The 19044-nt window shown below is 42.6% G+C and overlaps 1 protein-coding gene across 1 annotated transcript in view; it reads left to right on the plus strand.

Annotated features, from left to right (window-relative positions):
- RNF169 (ring finger protein 169) overlaps nucleotides 1-18947 on the plus strand; it is a 76171-nt gene extending 57224 nt beyond the window's left edge. Inside the window, exons 5-6 of the mRNA XM_046014517.1 lie at nucleotides 10912-11011; nucleotides 11624-18947. Of these exons, the coding sequence (XP_045870473.1) occupies nucleotides 10912-11011; nucleotides 11624-12793 (1270 nt within the window). The 3' untranslated portion in view covers nucleotides 12794-18947. The remainder of the gene's footprint in view (nucleotides 1-10911; nucleotides 11012-11623) is intronic.
- The last annotated feature ends 97 nt before the right edge of the window (nucleotides 18948-19044 follow it).

Below are 19044 nucleotides of genomic sequence, written 5' to 3' on the forward strand. Positions count from 1 at the left end.
ATCTAATTCTTTGTTTTACTGATGAGAAGACTAAAGCCTGGAGAGAGAACATGGTTTGCTAAATTGTAGATAGCTAGAATAGTAGGGATCTGAGAACTGAGGTTTCTTGGCTCTTCCTACTCTACCCCATTATCCCCCATTCCTTCGTATGGACCCCTCTGCCACCTCTGCCCGTCTTCGCACTGGACTTTAAATCCTTTGTGAGCAGGGACAACATCTCATAGTTGCAGTGCTTAGTTCAGTGCCTGGCCTATAGGGGAAGCTCAAGAAATACTTGGGGAGTATTTGAATAAGATAGGTCTTGTGCCTGCGGGTAGGTTAAACCGGAGTTTTGTCAGAATCAACTGTCAGACTTGCAGCATTGGAGGGAGGGCTCTGGGAGCTGTTGAGGAACAGATGGGCTGGTAGCTGTTTTATAGACTAGATTCCATAGAATTAATATGGGATTTGAGGAGTCTAGTGACCACACTGATAAGGCTCATAGAGTATAAAGTTGCTTTTAGCCTTCTAATGCAGTAACAACAGCTTATGGTGATACTTTTTATAGATTGTATAAAAGAAAAATCTGTTTCCCACTGAGTAGTTATTAAGCCTTAATTAAGTTAGAAACGAACCACATTATTTTGTTTTCTAATGTCCAAATACTTTAAGCCTGAGTCTGTGGTTCAGAGTGGGACATATCAAGAGACCTTCGGTGCTTACTGTAAGGTGTGTTGGTGGAGAGATAGAGTTAGTGATTGACAGACTCAGCAGTATTAAATACATGCCCATCAGTGTTGGAGTAAATTAAAATAAGCAGATTTGTCCCTCTTCCTTAAAATGAACAAATGAAAATATAGATGCTTTCAGGTAACAGATACCAAACAGATCTATGAGTGTTATGATATTGGAGGAGTAGCTCTAGAATGGATGAAAGAAGGCAAAGCCAGAGAGATGGGAATGGGGAGGCTGGTCTGGGGAGATGGTAGGGAAGTAGGAGTGTGAGCCCCAGTAAACTCAATTGGCCCCCTTCTGTCTCAATTCAGGTTGTTATGGTGACCTACTGCTGGGTAGGGATTTTACTGAGTAGTTTCTTAAGATTCTTTTGACCTCTAAAATGGAAGCATCTAGAAGTGGCTTAGAGCAGAGTTTTAAAGAGTGGAGAGAATGAGGCTGTGGCATGAAAATAAAGGGGGTGATGGTAGTTGGAAAGTCTGTAAAAATCTAAGGATTAGACTTAGTAAGTTGTGTGTGGGGAGTAGTCCAACAGTAGCCATGAGGGAGTGGAGACTGAGAGAAAGATGACATAGTGAGTTACAAGAAGCCACAGACTTGGCGACGGTGTGGGGCATGTCCTGTGCTCGTGTGTGTGTGTGTGTGTGTGTGTGTGTGTGTGTGTGTGTTGGGGAGGGATAAAGGAATTGAAACAGATCAAGCAGATGGGCTGGTTATTAAGAGGACAAATCTTGTTAAAAGTAGTGGAATCTGGTTGAAAAGGGAAGCTAGCTTAAGGAGAAGTGATGTGGAACTTAGGGAGAGAGGCAGACTTATAGGTGTCAGTAATCTCTCTGCTGCACCAGGACAGAAATACCCGGTAGTTTTCAGAGGGCAGGATGGGGAGTGGTCGGGGTCTATATCAGGTGAGCTAGTTTTTCTTCGTGCTTCCTGTCATGTTGCGTACTTTACATTCCTCATTTCATTTAGTTCTCATATTAATTCTACAAGTATTATAGTACTGTTTAGTACTATAATGTATGTAATGTATAGTATAGTACTGTTTCCATTTCACAGCTAAGAAACATGCTGCTCAAAGACGTTAAGTAAATCACCCAAGAGCTTCTCACCTCATTAGAGTGACAGAGATGGAACTGAACTCAGGTCTCTCTTTATTTCAAACCTGTGCACTTTCTCATCACACCATTGTCAGAACCCTTATGACTGAAGGCTCTGCACTTGGAACCTGGTCTTGAAATGATCTACCTTTGCAAAGGAAAGCTGCCTTCCTTCTGTTGGTTTAATTTATACCCTGTCTAGTTCTATCAGAGGTAAATAGAACCTATCCAGTTATCCTGCCATTTGAGGGGTCTGAAGTGATAGAAATATTCTAAAATTGATTATGGTAATGGTTAGGTAGCTGTGAATTAAAAACTATTAAACTGTACACTTAAAATAAACGATACTAGCGTACACAAGGCAAATAACCCAAATCATAAATATATAAAGGAAGGATTATAACAAAATCTCACCCATTTCTAGGTGCATGGCAGCTACAACTGAGCCTAAGGAAGCTGCTGCTTTCATTCAAGTATGTGTGTATGTGGTGGTAGTTGGGAGGGCTCATACATGCAGGTTAGGGGCTCAAAGGAGGCTCCTCTCCAGCCTTCTTGGTGGAACTCAGCTCTCCCAGACTTGAGAGTTTAATTAAAAAACTAATGTGGTTTGGATATGTGAGAGTGATGATTGAACAGTTGAGAGCATGAGCTGTCTAATGTTTTATATCATGTATTGCCATTTGAAAACCCTTTAAGCAATGTTTTATAAGCATTAAATCTTCTAGCTTTCCAGCTGCATGTTTATACTGGCTGTCCCTCCTTTTCTTTGTAAGTCAGATTCATTGTGGTTGTTGGTATTTTTAGCCTAACTCTACATCCCAGAAACCATCTGGTCTCTTGGCAATGGAAATTTTAAGCCAGTTGCCTTTCAGACAATGCTGCTTTCTCTTGTTTATGACTCCATTATGTTTTTGGAAAAGAGAGCTTCCCTAGATGTGCTGGGTCTGTTCTGTGACAGAGTAGAGTAGAATGAAAGATCAATATGCTGTGGTAGAAAGAGCACAGGCTTAGAATCTATAGAGATATGGGTTTAAACCTTGACTTCAGCTGTGTGACCTTGGAAGATCACTTCCCTCAATTCTTTGTAAAATGAGGATGATGATGCTTGTCTCGTAGGGTTTCTCTATGTATTAAAAGTGATAAAATATATTTAAAGCAGCTCAGTGCCTGACAGATACTACATTCCTAATGAATGTTTAAGTTTTCTGGTTTTGTTTTGTTGTTGTTGTTTTTTTTCATAAGGAGGAGAGAGGTGTTTCTGCACATAATTTTTGTTCATTTATAAGAAATTTGTTAATTATATTCACTGTGTTAGGTTTTGGGGGTACAGATATGGATGTGCACAAAGTAGTGAGAGTAGTTACTTCTTTTATTTTTGAGTTCTTCCAACCCTAAGAATATTATCAAGTTCACTAGTCTTGAATATTCTTAGCTAGTATTTTGAATCCTTTTATCTTGACCAAATACTACAATAATAATACATTTATGGCTATAAGATGTTTTTACCATCATGATTTTTGTGGCTCTTCATGTAACAACAGTGTAAAAGGGGAAGAATAGAGTTATATAGAGCAAAGTTTTGTATGCTATTGAATTGGTATTAGTTTTGAAATAGATTCTGCTATGCTATTATTTTGAAATAGATTTTGTAAATTAAGATGTTAATTGTAGTCTCCATAGCAATCACTAGGAAATAACTACAACATATTTAGTAAAGTAATAAGAAGAGACTCAAAATAGTACACAGAAAATATCTAATAGAAAAGAAGGCATTAATGGAGAATTTAGGAACAAAAAAGGTATAGGACATAGAGAAATAGCAAAATGATGGAAGTAAGTCCTTCCTTATTAGTAATTACATTAAATGTAACTGACTTAAACTCTCCAAATAAAAGAGATGGTAGAATGGTTTTTTAAAAAATATGATCCTAGGGGCGCCTGGGTGGCTCAGTGCATTAAAGCCTCTGCCTTCGGCTCAGGTCATGATCCCAGGGTGCTGAGATCGAGCCCCACATTGGGCTCTCTGCTCGGCGGGGAGCCTGCTCCCCCCCCACCTACTTGTGATCTCTGTCTGTCAAATAAATAAATAAAATCTTTAAAAAATAAATATAAAAATTATGAGTCCTAATGGGGTGCCTGGTGGCTCAGTTGGTTAAGTGTCTGACTTGGTTTCAGCTCAGGTCGTGATCTCAGGGTTGTGAGATTGAACCCTGCGTTGGGCTCTGCACTGAGCGTGAAGTCTGCTTAAGATTCTCTCTCTCCCTCTGCCCCTCCCCCTCCTTCTCTCTCTCTCTCAAAAAAAAAAAAAAAAAAAATCCAACTATATGCTGAGACCCCTTTAGATCCAAAGACAAAAATAAATTGAAAACGGTAGGATAAAAAAAGATATTCTGTGTAAATAAACAGTGACCAAAAGAGAACTGGCTGGAGTAGCTTAACTAATATCAGACAATGTAGACTTTAGGACAAAAATTACTACAAGAGACAAGACAGGCATTGTATAATGATACAAATGTCAATCTGTTAATAAAATATAACCATTATATGGGGCACCTGGCTGACTCCGTCAGTAGAGCATGTGACTCTTGATCTCTGGATCGTGAGTTTGAGCCCTATGTTCGGTGTAGAGATTACTTTAAAAAAGAAAAAAAGATATAACCATTGTAAACACATATACACCTAATAATAAATGTACAAAATATGTGAAGCAAAAACTGACAGAATTGAAGGGGCCAGTAGGAATTTTAATGAAATACTTGGAGACTATTTTTTTTTAATTTTTTTTTTAAGATTTTATTTATTTATTTGCCAGAGAGAGAGCGAGCGAGCATAGGCAGGCAGAGTGGCAGCAGAGGCAGAGGGAGAAGCAGGCTCCCTGCTGAGCAAGGAGCCCCATGTGGGACTCGATCCCAGGACTCTGTGATCATGACCTGAGCTGAAGGCAGCCGCTTAACCAACTGAGCCACCCAGGCGTCCCAATACTTGGAGACTTTAATACCCACTTTCAATAATGGATATAATATACAGATGAAAGGTAAACAAGGATATAGAAGATTTGCACAATACTGTATACCAAATAGACTTACCATATATAAAGCACTTTACTGCACAACAGCAGAACACACATTTTACTATAGTGCACATGGAACATTCTCTAGAATAGACCATATGTTACACCCTAAAACAAATCTCAATAAATTTTAAAAGATCGGAATAAAACAAAATACCATTTTTGACCACAACAGAATGAAGCTATAAGTCAATAACAGACAAAAAATTGGAAAATTCACAAATATGTGAATATTAAAACAATACATTAAAAAAAAAGCAATGGATCAAAAGAGAAATTAGAAAATACCTTCAGGGGCGCCTGGGTGGCTCAGTGGGTTAAGCCGCTGCCTTCGGCTCAGGTCATGATCTCAGGGTCCTGGGATCGAGTCCCACATCGGGCTCTCTGCTCAGCGGGGAGCCTGCTTCCCTCTCTCTCTCTCTCTCTCTCTCTCTCTCTGCCTGCCTCTCTGCTTACTTGTGATCTCTCTCTCTCGCTGTCAAATAAATAAATAAATAAAATCTTTAAAAAAAAAAAAAAAAGAAAATACCTTCAGAGGAATGAAAATGAAACCCACCATACTAAAAGTGTTGGAATGCACTAAAAGTAGTGCTTAGAGGTAAATTTATAGCTTTAAAGGCCTAGATTTTAAATGAAGAAAAATCTCAAATAAATAACCAGATCTTCATCTGTGGATCCTCCCACCTGATTCACAGGCACTACCAGCACATTGTACACGTTATTCACACCTCCACTCTGTCGCCTGCTTTCGGTACGTATTCCCAGTGGTAGTGAGAATGAGTATTGGTAGATGACTACTGTAGAAAGCCAGTCAGACTCTCTGGAGAAGGGAGAGACCACAAACTTGAGCTTTAGTGCCACCCTTGGAAAAGCAGAAGGGAGGCTGTCAGCACTTGACCTGGTATGTTCCAGGATCAAGAGAAGTCATACAAGCTTAAAAATTCTGCCGCAAGAGGAAGCAAAAAGCAAGGAGCAGGTGCACCCATAGAAGGTCTGAGAAAGCCTTTCTATCAAGGCTGATGGAAGATACTTCTCTCCCAAAGGCAGTTAATGAAGAGGAATGGAGGAAGTGACTGCTACTTCAGATGTGAAGACAGCAATGCAACATTTCAAGAAGCATGAAAAACCAAGGAAATATGACACCATTAAAAGATCATAATAATTTTCCAGTAATGAATCCCAAAGACATGAAGATCTGTGATATACCCAAAAAAGACTTCAAAATACCTATTTTGGGAAGCTTAGTAGGCTACAGGGAAACACAGAAAGACAGTTCAACTAAATCAGGACAACAGTACAATAAAAAAAAGAAAGGGAAGTCAAAGAGAAATCTTAGGGAAGAACCAAACAAAAATTCTGTAGCTGAAGAATACAGTGAATGAAAAGAAAAATGCAGCAGAGAACATCATCATCAGAGTGGACCAAGCAGAAGAAAGGAGAATGAGAAACAAGTGAAGAAAGCCAGTATGACCTGTGGGATACCATCAAAAGAAACAATTTGCAAAATATTAGAGTTCCAGAAGGAGAAGAGCAGGAGAAGGGAGTAGAAAAGTTATTTAAAGAAGTAAGAACTAAATTTGGGGAGAGGTTTGGCTCTCTATTTTGGGGAAGCTCATAGGTCACCAAACAAACTCAAAGAGAGTCTTCACCAAATTAGAAAGCAAGAAGTACAGTTGTCTTTGTTTGTAGATGATACGATCTTATATACAGAAAATCCTAGACCACCAAAAAACTGTTAGAGCTAATCAATGAATTTGGTAATGTTGCCAGCTACAAAATTAGCATACAGCATTCACTTATGTTTCTAACACTTAACAATGGAATCTGAAAAAGAAAGAAAACAGCCCAGGGACGCCTGGGTGGCTCAGTCAGTTAGACATCTGACTCTTGATTTTAGCTCAGGTCATGATCTCAGGGTTGTGAGATCAAGCTTTGCATTGGGCTTTGCACTCAGCAGGGAGTCTGCCTGAGAATCTCTCCCTTTCTCCCTTTCCCAACACACTCTCTCTCTCTCTAATGAATAAATCTTAAAAAAAAAAAAAAAAGAAAGAAAGAAAAGAAAAAGAAATAGGGGCACCTGGGTGGCTCAGATGCTTAAGCATCTGCCTTTAGCTTGGGTCATGATCTCCAGGTCCTGGGATTGAGGCCTGTGTCAGGCTTCCCGCTCAGCAGGGAGTCTGCTTCTCTGTCTTTCTCTCTCTCTTTCTCACTCACTCACTCTGCCCCTCCCTCTACATTGTGCTGCTCGCTCTCTCTCCAATGAATAAATTTTTTAAAAATCTTAAAAAAAAAAAAAAAAGAAAGCAAACAGCCCTATTCACCAAATAGCATCAAAAAACAAAAACAAAAAACTTGGGAATAAATTTAACCAAGAAGGTGAAGTATCTGTACATTGAAAACTGTAAGACATTGGTGGAAGAAATTGAAGACACGAACAAATGGAGATCTATCCCTGTTTATGGATCAGAAGAATTAATAATAAAAACTCTATACCAACCAAACCACCTATATCAATGCAATCCCTATCAATATTCCAATGACCTTTTTCATAGAAATAGCAGAAACAACCCTAAAATTTGTTTGGACCCATGAAAGACCCTAAATAGCCTTTGTTCTTGAGAAAGAATAAAGTTGAAGGTATCACACTTCCTGGCTTCAGACTGTACAAGGCTTATAAAGTGAAAACTACAGAACATTGTTGAAATAGTTGAAGAAGACTTAAATGAAGGGAAAGACCTTCTATGTTCATGGATTAGAAGATTTAACATTGTTAAGATGGCAATATCCCCCAACTGTTTTATAGATTCATTGTAATACCTATTAAAATTACAGTCTCCTCTTTTGCAGCAACGAACAAGCTGATACGAAAATTCACATATGGAATTTCAGAGGATCGCAAACCGCCAAAACAGTCTCAAAAAGATCAAGGGTAGAGAACTGACACTGCCTGATTTCAGAATTTATGGCATACCACAGTAATTAAGAGGGTGGTACTGAAATAAGGGTAGATATATCAATCAGTGGAACAGAATTGGGAGTCCAGAAATAAACCCATATGTCAGCTGATTTTCAGTAAGGGTACCAAGACTGTTCTATGGGGGGGAAGAATAGTCTTCATTTAGGTGCTGGGACCACAACTGGATAGCCACATGCTAAATAAGGAATGAAGTTGGACCCCAGCCTCACACCAAATACAAGAGAGAAGTCAGATTGGATCAGATACCTAAATGTAAGGGCTGGAACTATGAAACTCTCAGAAGGAAACGCTTGAAGAGTTTAGCTGTATAATTACTGCTCTCTTACAGCACTTCTGTGACATATATGGTGGACTTCACTGAGTGGCTGCTCCCGTGGGTCAAGATTCTCTCTCATCAGTCTGTCTGTCTTGCTTTGCACAGAGCTGTTGCTCAGTAAAGTCAGCTGACCAGGCGAATGGAAGAGACAATGGCAGTGTCAGCCATACCGAGGTGTACCAAATAGATTTTAAATGGTCAGAAACTATGTTGGGTGTCCTTGTTGTGTGCTCAACTCTGCAACTACAGGTTTCCTCTCTGGGCCTTTTCTTTCACCAAAATGGAGTTTAGGGGGCATGTGAAGAGGTTCTCCCCAGATAGGTGGCATGATTTGTAAATCTGATAATTTGGGCATGTAGCCAAGAGTCTTCAAATTCAACTGCTACTGCTGACAATACAGATACATAGCCTGTTTTTAAAATTATATTAAGGGTTAAGTGGTTAGTGGGTTAAGCCTCTGCCTTCGGCTCAGGTCACGATCTCAGGGTCCTGGGATTGAGCCCCGCATCGGGTTCTCTGCTCAGTGGGGAGCCTGCTTCCCCCTCTCACTCTGCCTGCCTCTTTGCCTACTTGTGATCTCTCTCTTTCTCTGTGTCAAATAAATAAAATCTTTAAAAAAAAATTAAAAAATTATATTAATTTAGGGGCACCTGGGTGGCTCAGTGGGTTAAAGCCTCTGCCTTCGGCTCAGGTCATGATCCCAGGGTCCTGGGATCGAGCCCCGCATCGGGCTCCCTGCTTCCCTTCCTCTCTCTCTGCCTGCCTCTGTGCCTACTTGTGATCTCTGTCAATCAAATAAATAAAATCTTTTTAAAAAAATTATATTAATCTAATTTTTATTTATTTATTTATTTTAAAGATTTTATTTATTTATTTTAAAGATTTTATTTATTTGTCAGAGAAAGAGGTTGAGAGAGAGAGAGCACAAGCAGGGGGAGCAGCAGGTGGAGGGAGAAGCAGGCTCCCGGTTGAGTCCACCTGACCCAAAGTCTATGTTGTTCACTCCAGCATTGTAATCTGTCATCCAGTTAACTTCCGGGCAGCTTACACCACTGATGGTTTCTGTGAGTGGTGGGAATGCAAAAGAATTTCAATACTGTTCTAGGTAAAATACAAACCAAGCTGATTTTTAAGCAGCTGCCTTTGTAGGGTGATGTTGAAGTTCCCTATGTGTTCCAAAACACATTTCGCACTAGACAGTATGATGCTCACATTATTCGCTTAGGTTCAGTGTTGAATTTTCTTGACAAAGTTCAGACATATGCAAGTTGGCCACCATATTTTCCTACTGATAACGTGGCCTGGATGAGTTTAGCAGATGGTACCATATAGCAAGGTGATGAGACAGAGGATGACAGGGTTTTGAAGGGGAGGAATAGCACAGAAATGCTAGAATAGAAGCCACCGAGGGCAGGTAGGACAGGCCTTTGCTAGCAATGTGGGGAGAGGAAAGACACCTGGAAATGTACCTTGTTTCCTCCTTTGTAAGTTTTCTGAGCTAATCCTGCCATACTGAAACTTTAAAAAAAGTAAATCTTTTGCTACAAAAGAGTAGCTATGATGATGTAGTTCATTCTAAAGCTAAATAGAATTATTCAAGGAAATAATTTCCTTGGGGTCATCCACATCCACCTTGACTTCTGGCAAATTCTTATTGATCCTTCAAAATACATGTGCCACAGGGAGGCTTTTCCAGCCCTGCTCTCACTCATCAGGTACTTCATGACTCTTTCATGCCATTCTGTTTCCTAGACATACTTTTACTGTACCATTTCACTGTATTATATGGAATTATTTATTTGTCTGCCCCACTGGGCTCTGACTCCTTGAAGACCCTAAACTATGCTCATTTTTCTCAGTATTCCCAGCGCCCAGATGGTGCTTCTCAGTGACTGGCATATAGGAAGTGTGTGATAAATGCTTGTTGCATAGAGTTGCAGCGCAGGAAAAGTAACAGCTGGACACATTGGTGGTAAAAGCATTATTCTCACCGGCCATATATGAGGCACAAATTGGAGAGTAGGAAACAAAGGCCAATAATAAAATAATCCTGACTCCAAAAAAAAAATTTCCTACAGTCCCCCCTTGTCAGTGGGGTAGGTAACAGTCATCTACATATAATTCTTACATAGTAAGATTAATGTTATCATACAGGTACTGTGGGGTTGGATTGGGTTATAAAGTTATAATGTTGCATGAGTAAGACCAAAAAACCACATGTCCTTGAAATCCCTTAAATCACCAGGATATAGGCCTTTGGAAGCTCAAAGGTAATGAGTCAAGGAAGAGACGACATTTAATTTGTTTAGGGCGCTGCTTTGTATTTTGCAAGTACTTAAATATTTGTTTCGTGGCTAACAGATTGCTTGAGGAAATGTTTGGGACGAATAAAAGGAAAAAAATTGTTATTTGTATTGGTGGTTTTAACACTGGATCCACCCTATTAAAGAAGGCAGAAGTGTCCCTGCATCTCTCTAAGCAGGAACAGAACAGCCTGGAACAGCCCTTTATCATTTAAGCGGGGTCTAGTTTGGAAACAAAGGCTTAAACCAAAAGTCCTTTTGACAGGATTTGTTCTTAGAGCATGTTTGTTAGTAAACTAATTGATTTCCTGTTGTAGCTTCCCAAGGGAATGTCTTTTTCGGCAGTTGGCTTTGAAAGCACAGAAGAGATTGTCATTCTTTTTCTTTAGTTAGCATATGGGCTCCTTTTGACTGTCTTGTGTTTATTTATTTAGGAACCTAAATTCCAAGGTGGAAAGGAGTCAGAGCTGCAGTGACCCTGCTCAAGACAGAGCAAAGAGCAGACTCCGAGCAGCCCCAACCAGCAAAACCAAGGTATACCGCAGACACGGGCTTCTGGAGCTCTCTGCTCCCATCCGGTGGCTTCCTGCACGTGGCCACAGAAGACACTATTCCAGATGAGCAGAGGCACAGTGGGTCCCAGGCATACTGATTATGTTGAAGAAGTTTGCAAATAAGTGTGAAGGACGAGAGTTTGAATTAGTAGCCAGATGGGTGGAATTAAAGACCAGTAGAAGAATTTTTTTGAAAGTTCTAGATGAGTTTTTTTTTCCCCTATAGGTTTTTTCTTTTCCTTTTCTTTTCCTTTTCCTTTCCTTTCCTTCTCTTTCCCTTTCTTTTCTTTCTTTTAAACTGAAATTCAATGAATTAACATGTAGCGTATTATTAGTTTCAGAGGTAGAGTTCAGTGATTCATCAGTCTTTTTCCCTGTAGGTTTTCAATTTTATTAATTGTTTCAGGTGTGTAGGAATTTCTGCAAAACGTGTGTGTTCTGGGTAGGGATTTTCCCCATTTCTTACGCTCCTGTCACCCTTGATCCCTTTTCTTAGCCTTCCCCTGCTATCCTCCTACCATCTGTGAAGGAACGGTGAAGAGAAAAAAAATGTCTATATGCATGTCTATAGAATCTTTTTAACCTCTCTTAGGTCACAGCTATGGCCCCAGGCTCCAACCCCATCATTGGCGTCCTCCTGTCCACTCAGAACAACCGCTGCCTTTCGGCCCCGGACTTAACTGTGGAAAAACGTCTCCCCTTCAGCTCCCTCTCATCCTTGGCTTCTCTGCATAAGCCAGAGCGCTCCATCAGTCCTGAGAGCAACGACAGCATCTCTGAGGAGCTAAACCATTTCAAGCCCATTGTCTGCTCACCCTGTACTCCTCCCAAGAGACTCCCCGATGGCCGGGTGCTCAGTCCCCTCATCATCAAATCAACACCCCGCAACCTCAACAGAAGCCTGCAGAAGCAGACTTCTTACGAGGCTAGCCCAAGGATCCTCAAAAAGTGGGAACAGATCTTTCAGGAGCGGCAGATCAAAAAGACCCTTTCAAAAGCCACCCTCACATCCCTGGCTCCAGAAACAGGGGAAGACTTAGTAGTGTCCGAAGTTACCCATTCTAGCAAGGAAAAGCCACCTCTGGCTTTCCAGACGAGACTGGCCAGTGGGCAGGCCCTCTCTGCGTGTGCCGGACCCACCCCCACGGGCCTCGATTCTTTCCCCTCTGTCAGCCAAACAAAAGTGGAAGCCGGCAGCGAGAGTAAAAGGAGCCCCGAGGTTGCATCGGAAACCTGCTGCTCTTCAGAACCCCGTGTGGGCGCCAGTGGCACTTCCTCAGAGAGAGAGCAGGAGGATGGGCCGCAGCCCACCCCAGAGGCCAAGTTAGACACCACCTGTCAGAGCACAACCCTGAAAAGCCAGGTGGTTCATTCCGCACTACCCAAAAACAGCGTTCTGGGGGCGGTCCTCAAAACAAAGAAGCAGCTGAAGACCACGAATCATTTTGACCTGCCCAATGGTGTGCTGGCAGACAACCTCGGCGAGGAGCCCCTTCCTTCCTTGCGCCGGGGCCGGAAAAGACACTGTAAGACCAAGCACTTGGAACAGAATGGCTCCCTGAAGAAACTGCGGCCAAGCGGCGGGGAGGCGGGCCCAGCCCTGCCAGAGATGGAACAGAAGCTGCGGCAGGAGGAGGAGGACCGGCGGCTGGCCCTGCAGCTGCAACGCATATTTGACAGTGAGAGGCGGACTGTGAGCCGCCGGAAAGGGAGCGTGGATCAGTATCTCCTGAGGTCCAGCCACGTGGCTGGGGCCAAGTAGTGCCCCAGGAACATGTGACCTGTTTTTACGAGGTCTCTGGGCCTGATCATTTATCCTGAAGAGCTGAGTGTCCTCACTTTGGGTTTCTTTTCACGGCAAAATGCTGTCTGCTACGGTTTGGAGAGGTCCCAGGGCCTTTGTGGTCTCTGTCCAAGGATGCTGTGTCTCTGCCTCCCAGTGACGGAGGCCAGAAGCACGCCTCACCCCTAAGAGACCCCATCCCTGAGGCCTTCTGGGCCAGATCTGGCAGCACCCACTTGGAACGAGATGCGGGAGCACAGGGGCCAGAGTTAGAGATGGTAGAGGAGGCAGGGGATACCTTCTGAAACGGACAGATCTCCTGACTTCTTTCAACAGGGTGTTATTTTAAATCAGCCTTGCAGATAAAAAGGAGTTCCCTCTCTCTTAGAGAAGTGGAGCAGTGTTGCCCTTTGGCAGATCCCAAAAGATCATGTTCCCCCTTTTCCTTACCTGTGCTGCAAGTAAATACACCTAATGAAATCAGTTGAGTTTACCCTACTACAAAAGTTAATTTACCTTCCCCATGTAAAAACTAACATTGGATTAATGCTCTGTAGTCGACAGACCACGTTCACGGTCATCGTTCAGTCTGGTCTTCCCAGGAGCCTCACCTGTAAGTGCCATTTTCGAGGCTGGAACTGCAGGGCAGACGTTCAGGTCCTGTCCTTCACTAAGTGGCATAGCCCAGCTGACTGGTGGGGCTCCTGACAACAGATCCCAGAGATTTTCCACACTAACACGTTCAATAGGTTCCCATAATGGACAGCAACCCAGGGGCCTGCCAGGGGAGCTAGGGAACGCTGACCCGAGCATTTGAATACTGATTGTGCAAGATCCACAGGCAGAGAATTGAGATCGATGCGAACTATAAAATACTGTGCAGATATCCGCCCTTCCCTGCCCCCCCCCTCCACTTTACAGCTTTCTGTTTTCGGGGGAGGGGGGAGGGGATTCCACCTTGAGAGACAAACTACAGTTGAACTTCATTATTACTCTCCTCATGTCCAAGGGTTATCTGCAATGTTGATCTAAAATCCCCCCAAATTTGCCCAGAAGTCAGGCAAGAACGATGCTGAAACTCGGTATCTGGCTGGATGCAGCTGGTAAATTCAGTCCCATGGACCTTTGGGGTTTACTTTCCTTAGGAGCTGACACCATGTGTCTTTTGCATCCCTGGTGGTGCTTGGTGCTTCTGCCCGTCTGGGCTTATTGAGAATAGGGATTAAGAGATGATTTTAGGGAATCTCAGATGGGCTGGCATTCCCTGTGCATGTACGAGCTGTTCCTATAAAGTCATGTGACTGGCATTTTAACGAAGGTTTTAGAGCTTCTGTATCCCAGTGTGCGTTGTCCCCCTTGAGTGGCTCCAGCGGGATACTGCACAGATTTTCCAATGATGTTGCCATTGGCAAAAACATTTCTGGAACCGTCCTGAGCCTCTAGAAACATCTAGAAATACAGACTCCTAAGATGTTAGAATTGGAAGGGACCTTAATGGACACCTTTTCCACTCTCCTCCTCTTAAAGGCAGAAACTGAGATCCAGAATGGTGACTCCCCTGGTGACTAGGGATTTCCTGTATCACCTTCATTTGATTCATCTCAGGAGATTTTTGCCCCCTCTTCTCAGGGCAGCTATGTGGTGACAGGAGGGAGAATTTTAAGTCTGAAACAGTCAGAAGCTGTTTGAAGCCTCTAGAAGGGAAGGTCGGTCAGGAGTGTTTGGAGTTACAGACGAGGTCTAGCCGTCAAGCAGTTGGAGCCGTTTCCTCCTGCGGCTCATGAACAGTTTCCAGAGAGAAGTTCCAGAGATGATGTGAGCGTTTTGGTCATCATTGAGATATGTGGAACCTCCTCGGTGACTACTTAGGTGGGAGTGTCCCTCACTTGAATGTATGTGTTCTGTGTGTCTGTGTGCGTGCACACGTGCAGATGTGTGTTTAAAAAACATGTGTCCATCTCCTTCCTCTGTATGCACACCACTTTGGTTCCAGGCCCTGCCAGCAACGTGGGCCTCCACAGGCTGCTGGACGGTCGGGCCCCAGGATAGCAGAGGTCTGCGGAGGAGGAGGTGACTCACTAAAGGCCCTTAGAGAAAAAGCCTCAGTTCCTGCCATTTCCTAGAACTGCTCATTGGCCTGAGCAAACAACCCCCCGGGGGGTCTTCCACTCGGTGGTAGCACTTCTTTTTCCACTTACCACCTTTTTTCTATGTCTCCAGTCATTTGAAAAACACGTTTCAGTTGGAACTGATTTTGGTTCTGGAAAAAAAGAAATATTTTTAATAGAAAAAGATATATATTTTAAATATTTCCCCAAAGTCATACTTTTGTTTTAAGAAGTCACATAGCAGTAGCGAGGAATTTTAGGTTCAGGTGCTGAGTGCAGAGCTCCCTCCTGTAAAGTGAGTATACCAAACGCTAGACCCAGCTTCCCGACTTTCCCCCTTGCACCTCCTGCTGTGTCCAGAGGGGGCCTGACAGTTGTTGTCCAGACTTCCGGCTGAGCAGGAGTCCTTGCTGTGGAGGGAAAGCAGTTTAGGTTAAGGAGTGACAGGGCTTAACCTCTCATCTGCTCGGCTTTGAGGAGGAAAAAACCACTAAGGTATTATCTGTATTTTAAGATGCTTCTCCTACGAAAACCTGAACACTTTCTCCTTATGAAAAATGTCTGTGTCCTGTTGCTTGCTTGTTTGCTTGTTGACATGAATTATATGGAGAAAGAGAAAGATAAGAAGGGTAAGTAGAGTGATAAGGAGGGTTGGTGAGGGAGAACGAGAAAGACACTATTTCACAAAACAAACATGTCTCACGAATCATTGGAATGGGATTCATCATACAGATCTCCCACGTCCTACAAGCTCTGCTCCTTGTGTATAGGCATTCTGATTTGGTTTGGTTTTTATTAAAGGGAAGTTAGGAGAGGTTGGAGGATGAAGGCCATTCTGATGGGAAATCCAAGAAATGCGGTGCCCTGAGAAGGGGGCTCTCAGCCCTTTTCCATAGAGTGGGGAAGACCGTGGGCAGCATATTCGTGACGTGTTGATTGTATCTACTGGAAGGAGTCTTCTGGGCCTGTTGGATCAGTGTCAAACAGAGGATTAAGCATCCAGTCCTTGGACCCTTTCATATAATTGCCTCTTTTTAAAAGGTTAATTCGTCTTGGCTGAAGCTTCCCAGGAAAACCTTTTGTAACTGGCTCCATTTCTTATTTTTTTAATTTAAGTTTTAGATTTTTGTCTGGAGGAAGAACTGGTGATGAATGCCTTCTGATTTTCTTGTTTTTTAGGGTTTTGTTTTTGTTTTTGCTCATATTCCCTAAAAGAAAAATGCCCTTAGATTAAAGCTGCTTAATTAATTGCTGTCTGAGTATAAAGTGACAAACTAAGATGGGAAGCTGCCACTGCGCTTGACTGGTGAAGCTGATGACCGAAGGCTGTGCTGTTCGCCCTTTCTATTCCGTTTGACAGACGTTCCTGAGTTTTGAACTTGTGCCAACCCTATACTGGGTCTTGGAGATACAGGATGGAAAAGACGGTCCCCGCTCTAATGGAATGTATTTGAATGTCTAGGTGGCTGGAGTTTGTTCATGGTCATATGAAAGAGCACTTCTTCATAGTGACCATCTTGGATGGCCCCTTTTAAGATACTGTCCAGCATCCAGCAGGCTGCCTTCAATATTTTAGACCTGCCCCGCAGCCCCTACCAATATTTCTGAATTTAATTGCAACACTGCTTTCCATTTCCTAAGTAATTTTACCAGAGCAGAATGAATTTTCTTCTCCAGTGACACAGGACAATAATCTCTTCAGGAGCTGCTTTTGCATAAGTGCCAGGAAGTGAGGCGGTGGGGGGATCACTGACAGGGTCAGAGGAGGCCCACTTCCCAACTCACCGACCTGCTCACCTCTTTCCCAACCAGACCTCTCACCACAGCTGGCGGCAACTTTGGACTCCTTTTCCTTTTTCCTGCCTGGCTTTTCATTGAGATGGAAAACCAGCGGGGGAGGAAGGAAAGAAAAATTGAAAGCTGGATTATAATCCTGAAATGCTATGGCTGGAAAGGGCACAGAAGTCATTCAGATCAAACTTGCCCACCTGCTGCCCCTTTTCCCTAAGAAATAAGGAACATGAGGTCCACTGTGCTATGCCCTATTTTATATTTTAGTTTTCTAGGATCTAAGTAAATAGTCTGTTTAAATTACACACACCACACACACACACACACACAATTTGCTAATGAGGAGGACACCCAAATGATATAGGAGGCTTTTTAATAGCTTTTGCTTCTAAAATTTTTCAGTTAGAATTAAAGTATACCTATATCGCCTGAACACACACCCAGGTAGAGAAAACCCCATGAGGTGACTAATGTGAATATGGAATCTTGGGAACTTACATATTTTGATTGGACTAGTCATCCTTTTAACCAAGCGTTAAAACCCAGCCAGCCCTTCATTTTTCTTTGAAAAATCAAGAACTCCTTAGGGACTTACCTTCCTCAGCCAGCCTTTTCCCCATCAACCCATAAGTGGTCTTTTGGCCTGGTTTTTAGAAGTAAGCATAGTTCCTTATAAATTCTTGTGAATCAGTGACAAAGCAGGTATAGGGAGGTGGGGTCAAGATTCTAGGGAAAGCTGCTGCTGAATAGCTTTTCCTCCAAAGATACAGAAAATGCATCTGTACACATGATTGTTATCCACTGTAATTTTCAGAAAAAGATTTGTTCTACAGAGAAAAGAGACATAAGCAGAGGTCATGATCAGCTTAGAGATTGGTTAAATTGAAGAAAAAGTGCCAAGACTGAATGTGCACATTGTTCTATGTATTATCAGTATTTTTATTCTTCCTAAGAAAAATATTTACACACTTTGATTTGTGAGTAAATGCTTCCTTAATGTCTTGTTATTAAGAGTGGCAAGACTTCCTCTCTACCCTTTCTGGGGTCTTCTATCAATCGTTGGACAAAACCGAGCGAAGGCCAGGCTTATTCATTTCTTTTCTCATTTAATAAGTGGTAAAAACAGGCAATGCACTCCTCAAAGATGAAGCCATTAGAGCTCAAGAGTAGCTTTTGGGCCCTGGGTCTGGAGGGCAGCAGTCAGAGTCTCCCTGGGTGGCCCTGTCCACCCTCCAACTATGCCACCAGTGGGAGCAGGGCCCCTCTGTCAGTAGGTCCAGCCCTTCGCCTTAAATTCCTAAGGAGAGAATGGAGAACTACCCAGGGGAAAAAATTATCTTCAATGCCACCTAATGGCTTTGTTTTTGTTGTTTCTCCCCATGTGCTGTTTTACTCTCAGTCTGTACACACACAGTTGTAGGGCCTTTCTTCTTCCCACCTAGGAACAGAAAATGGGATGTATAGTGGTTTCCAACCTGCTGTCTACATTAGAATTGGACACGGGGCCTGGACCCTTGTGGACTTATCACAAATAGCATCTTGACAAAGAAAGACCCAGAACAGGGCAGGCCCTGTCAGGGATGCTTCTGCCAACAAAGAAATGGCACAGAATCAAACAGGATGATGTGGTTATTTAAACAGTACCGAAGTGCATACTTCAGTGTATGTTTGCCTGCTCAAGGAGAAGCCCACGTTGAGAACACAGTAAAGGAAACTCATGAAAGTGAATATTCTGTTTCTGTTCAAAAGTCTTAACCTCTATAGAGTGCAATCGCAGGCAAATCTGGGCTAAGCTTAGACTAGGTGTGTTTGATTTTTGGAGCTGTCCTTGCTCTGGAAGATGCCACACTTCGGAATGTCTTGCTTTGGCATTCAGAATGATGGGAGAAATTAGGAGGCGAGATGGGGTTTCCATGCTGTGCTCTGTCTGAGGTCTAAGTTAAGAATGGTCTATTCAACCATTTTTACTCCTAATGAAGGCACGAGAGTCTTGAGTAAAGAACAGATGTAGAGGGCGAGACTGTCTTTGCATATTGGGGCTATACTCAGAACGTCTGATTTTAAAAATACCGGCTTTGGAAGCAATGCTCAGGAATTCATCAGAATCCCCTTGGTGTCCATTTCTCATCAAACAGAACAAAGGTATCGCTGTCCCGTCTAAACGTGTAAAACCAATTTGAAGGATTAATGTAGGACATGCTGTATGTGGTGAAGCAGCACTTAAGGGGCTTTTGAAATCTGGCCCAAGACTCTTCCAAAAGACAGTTTTTATTTTTTTTATTTTTTTTTTTTAAAAGGTTTTATTTATTTATTTGACACAGAGAGAGAGAG

The sequence above is a fragment of the Meles meles genome, chromosome 8 (assembly GCF_922984935.1).
Source record: "Meles meles chromosome 8, mMelMel3.1 paternal haplotype, whole genome shotgun sequence".
NCBI classification, from domain to species: domain Eukaryota; kingdom Metazoa; phylum Chordata; class Mammalia; order Carnivora; family Mustelidae; genus Meles; species Meles meles.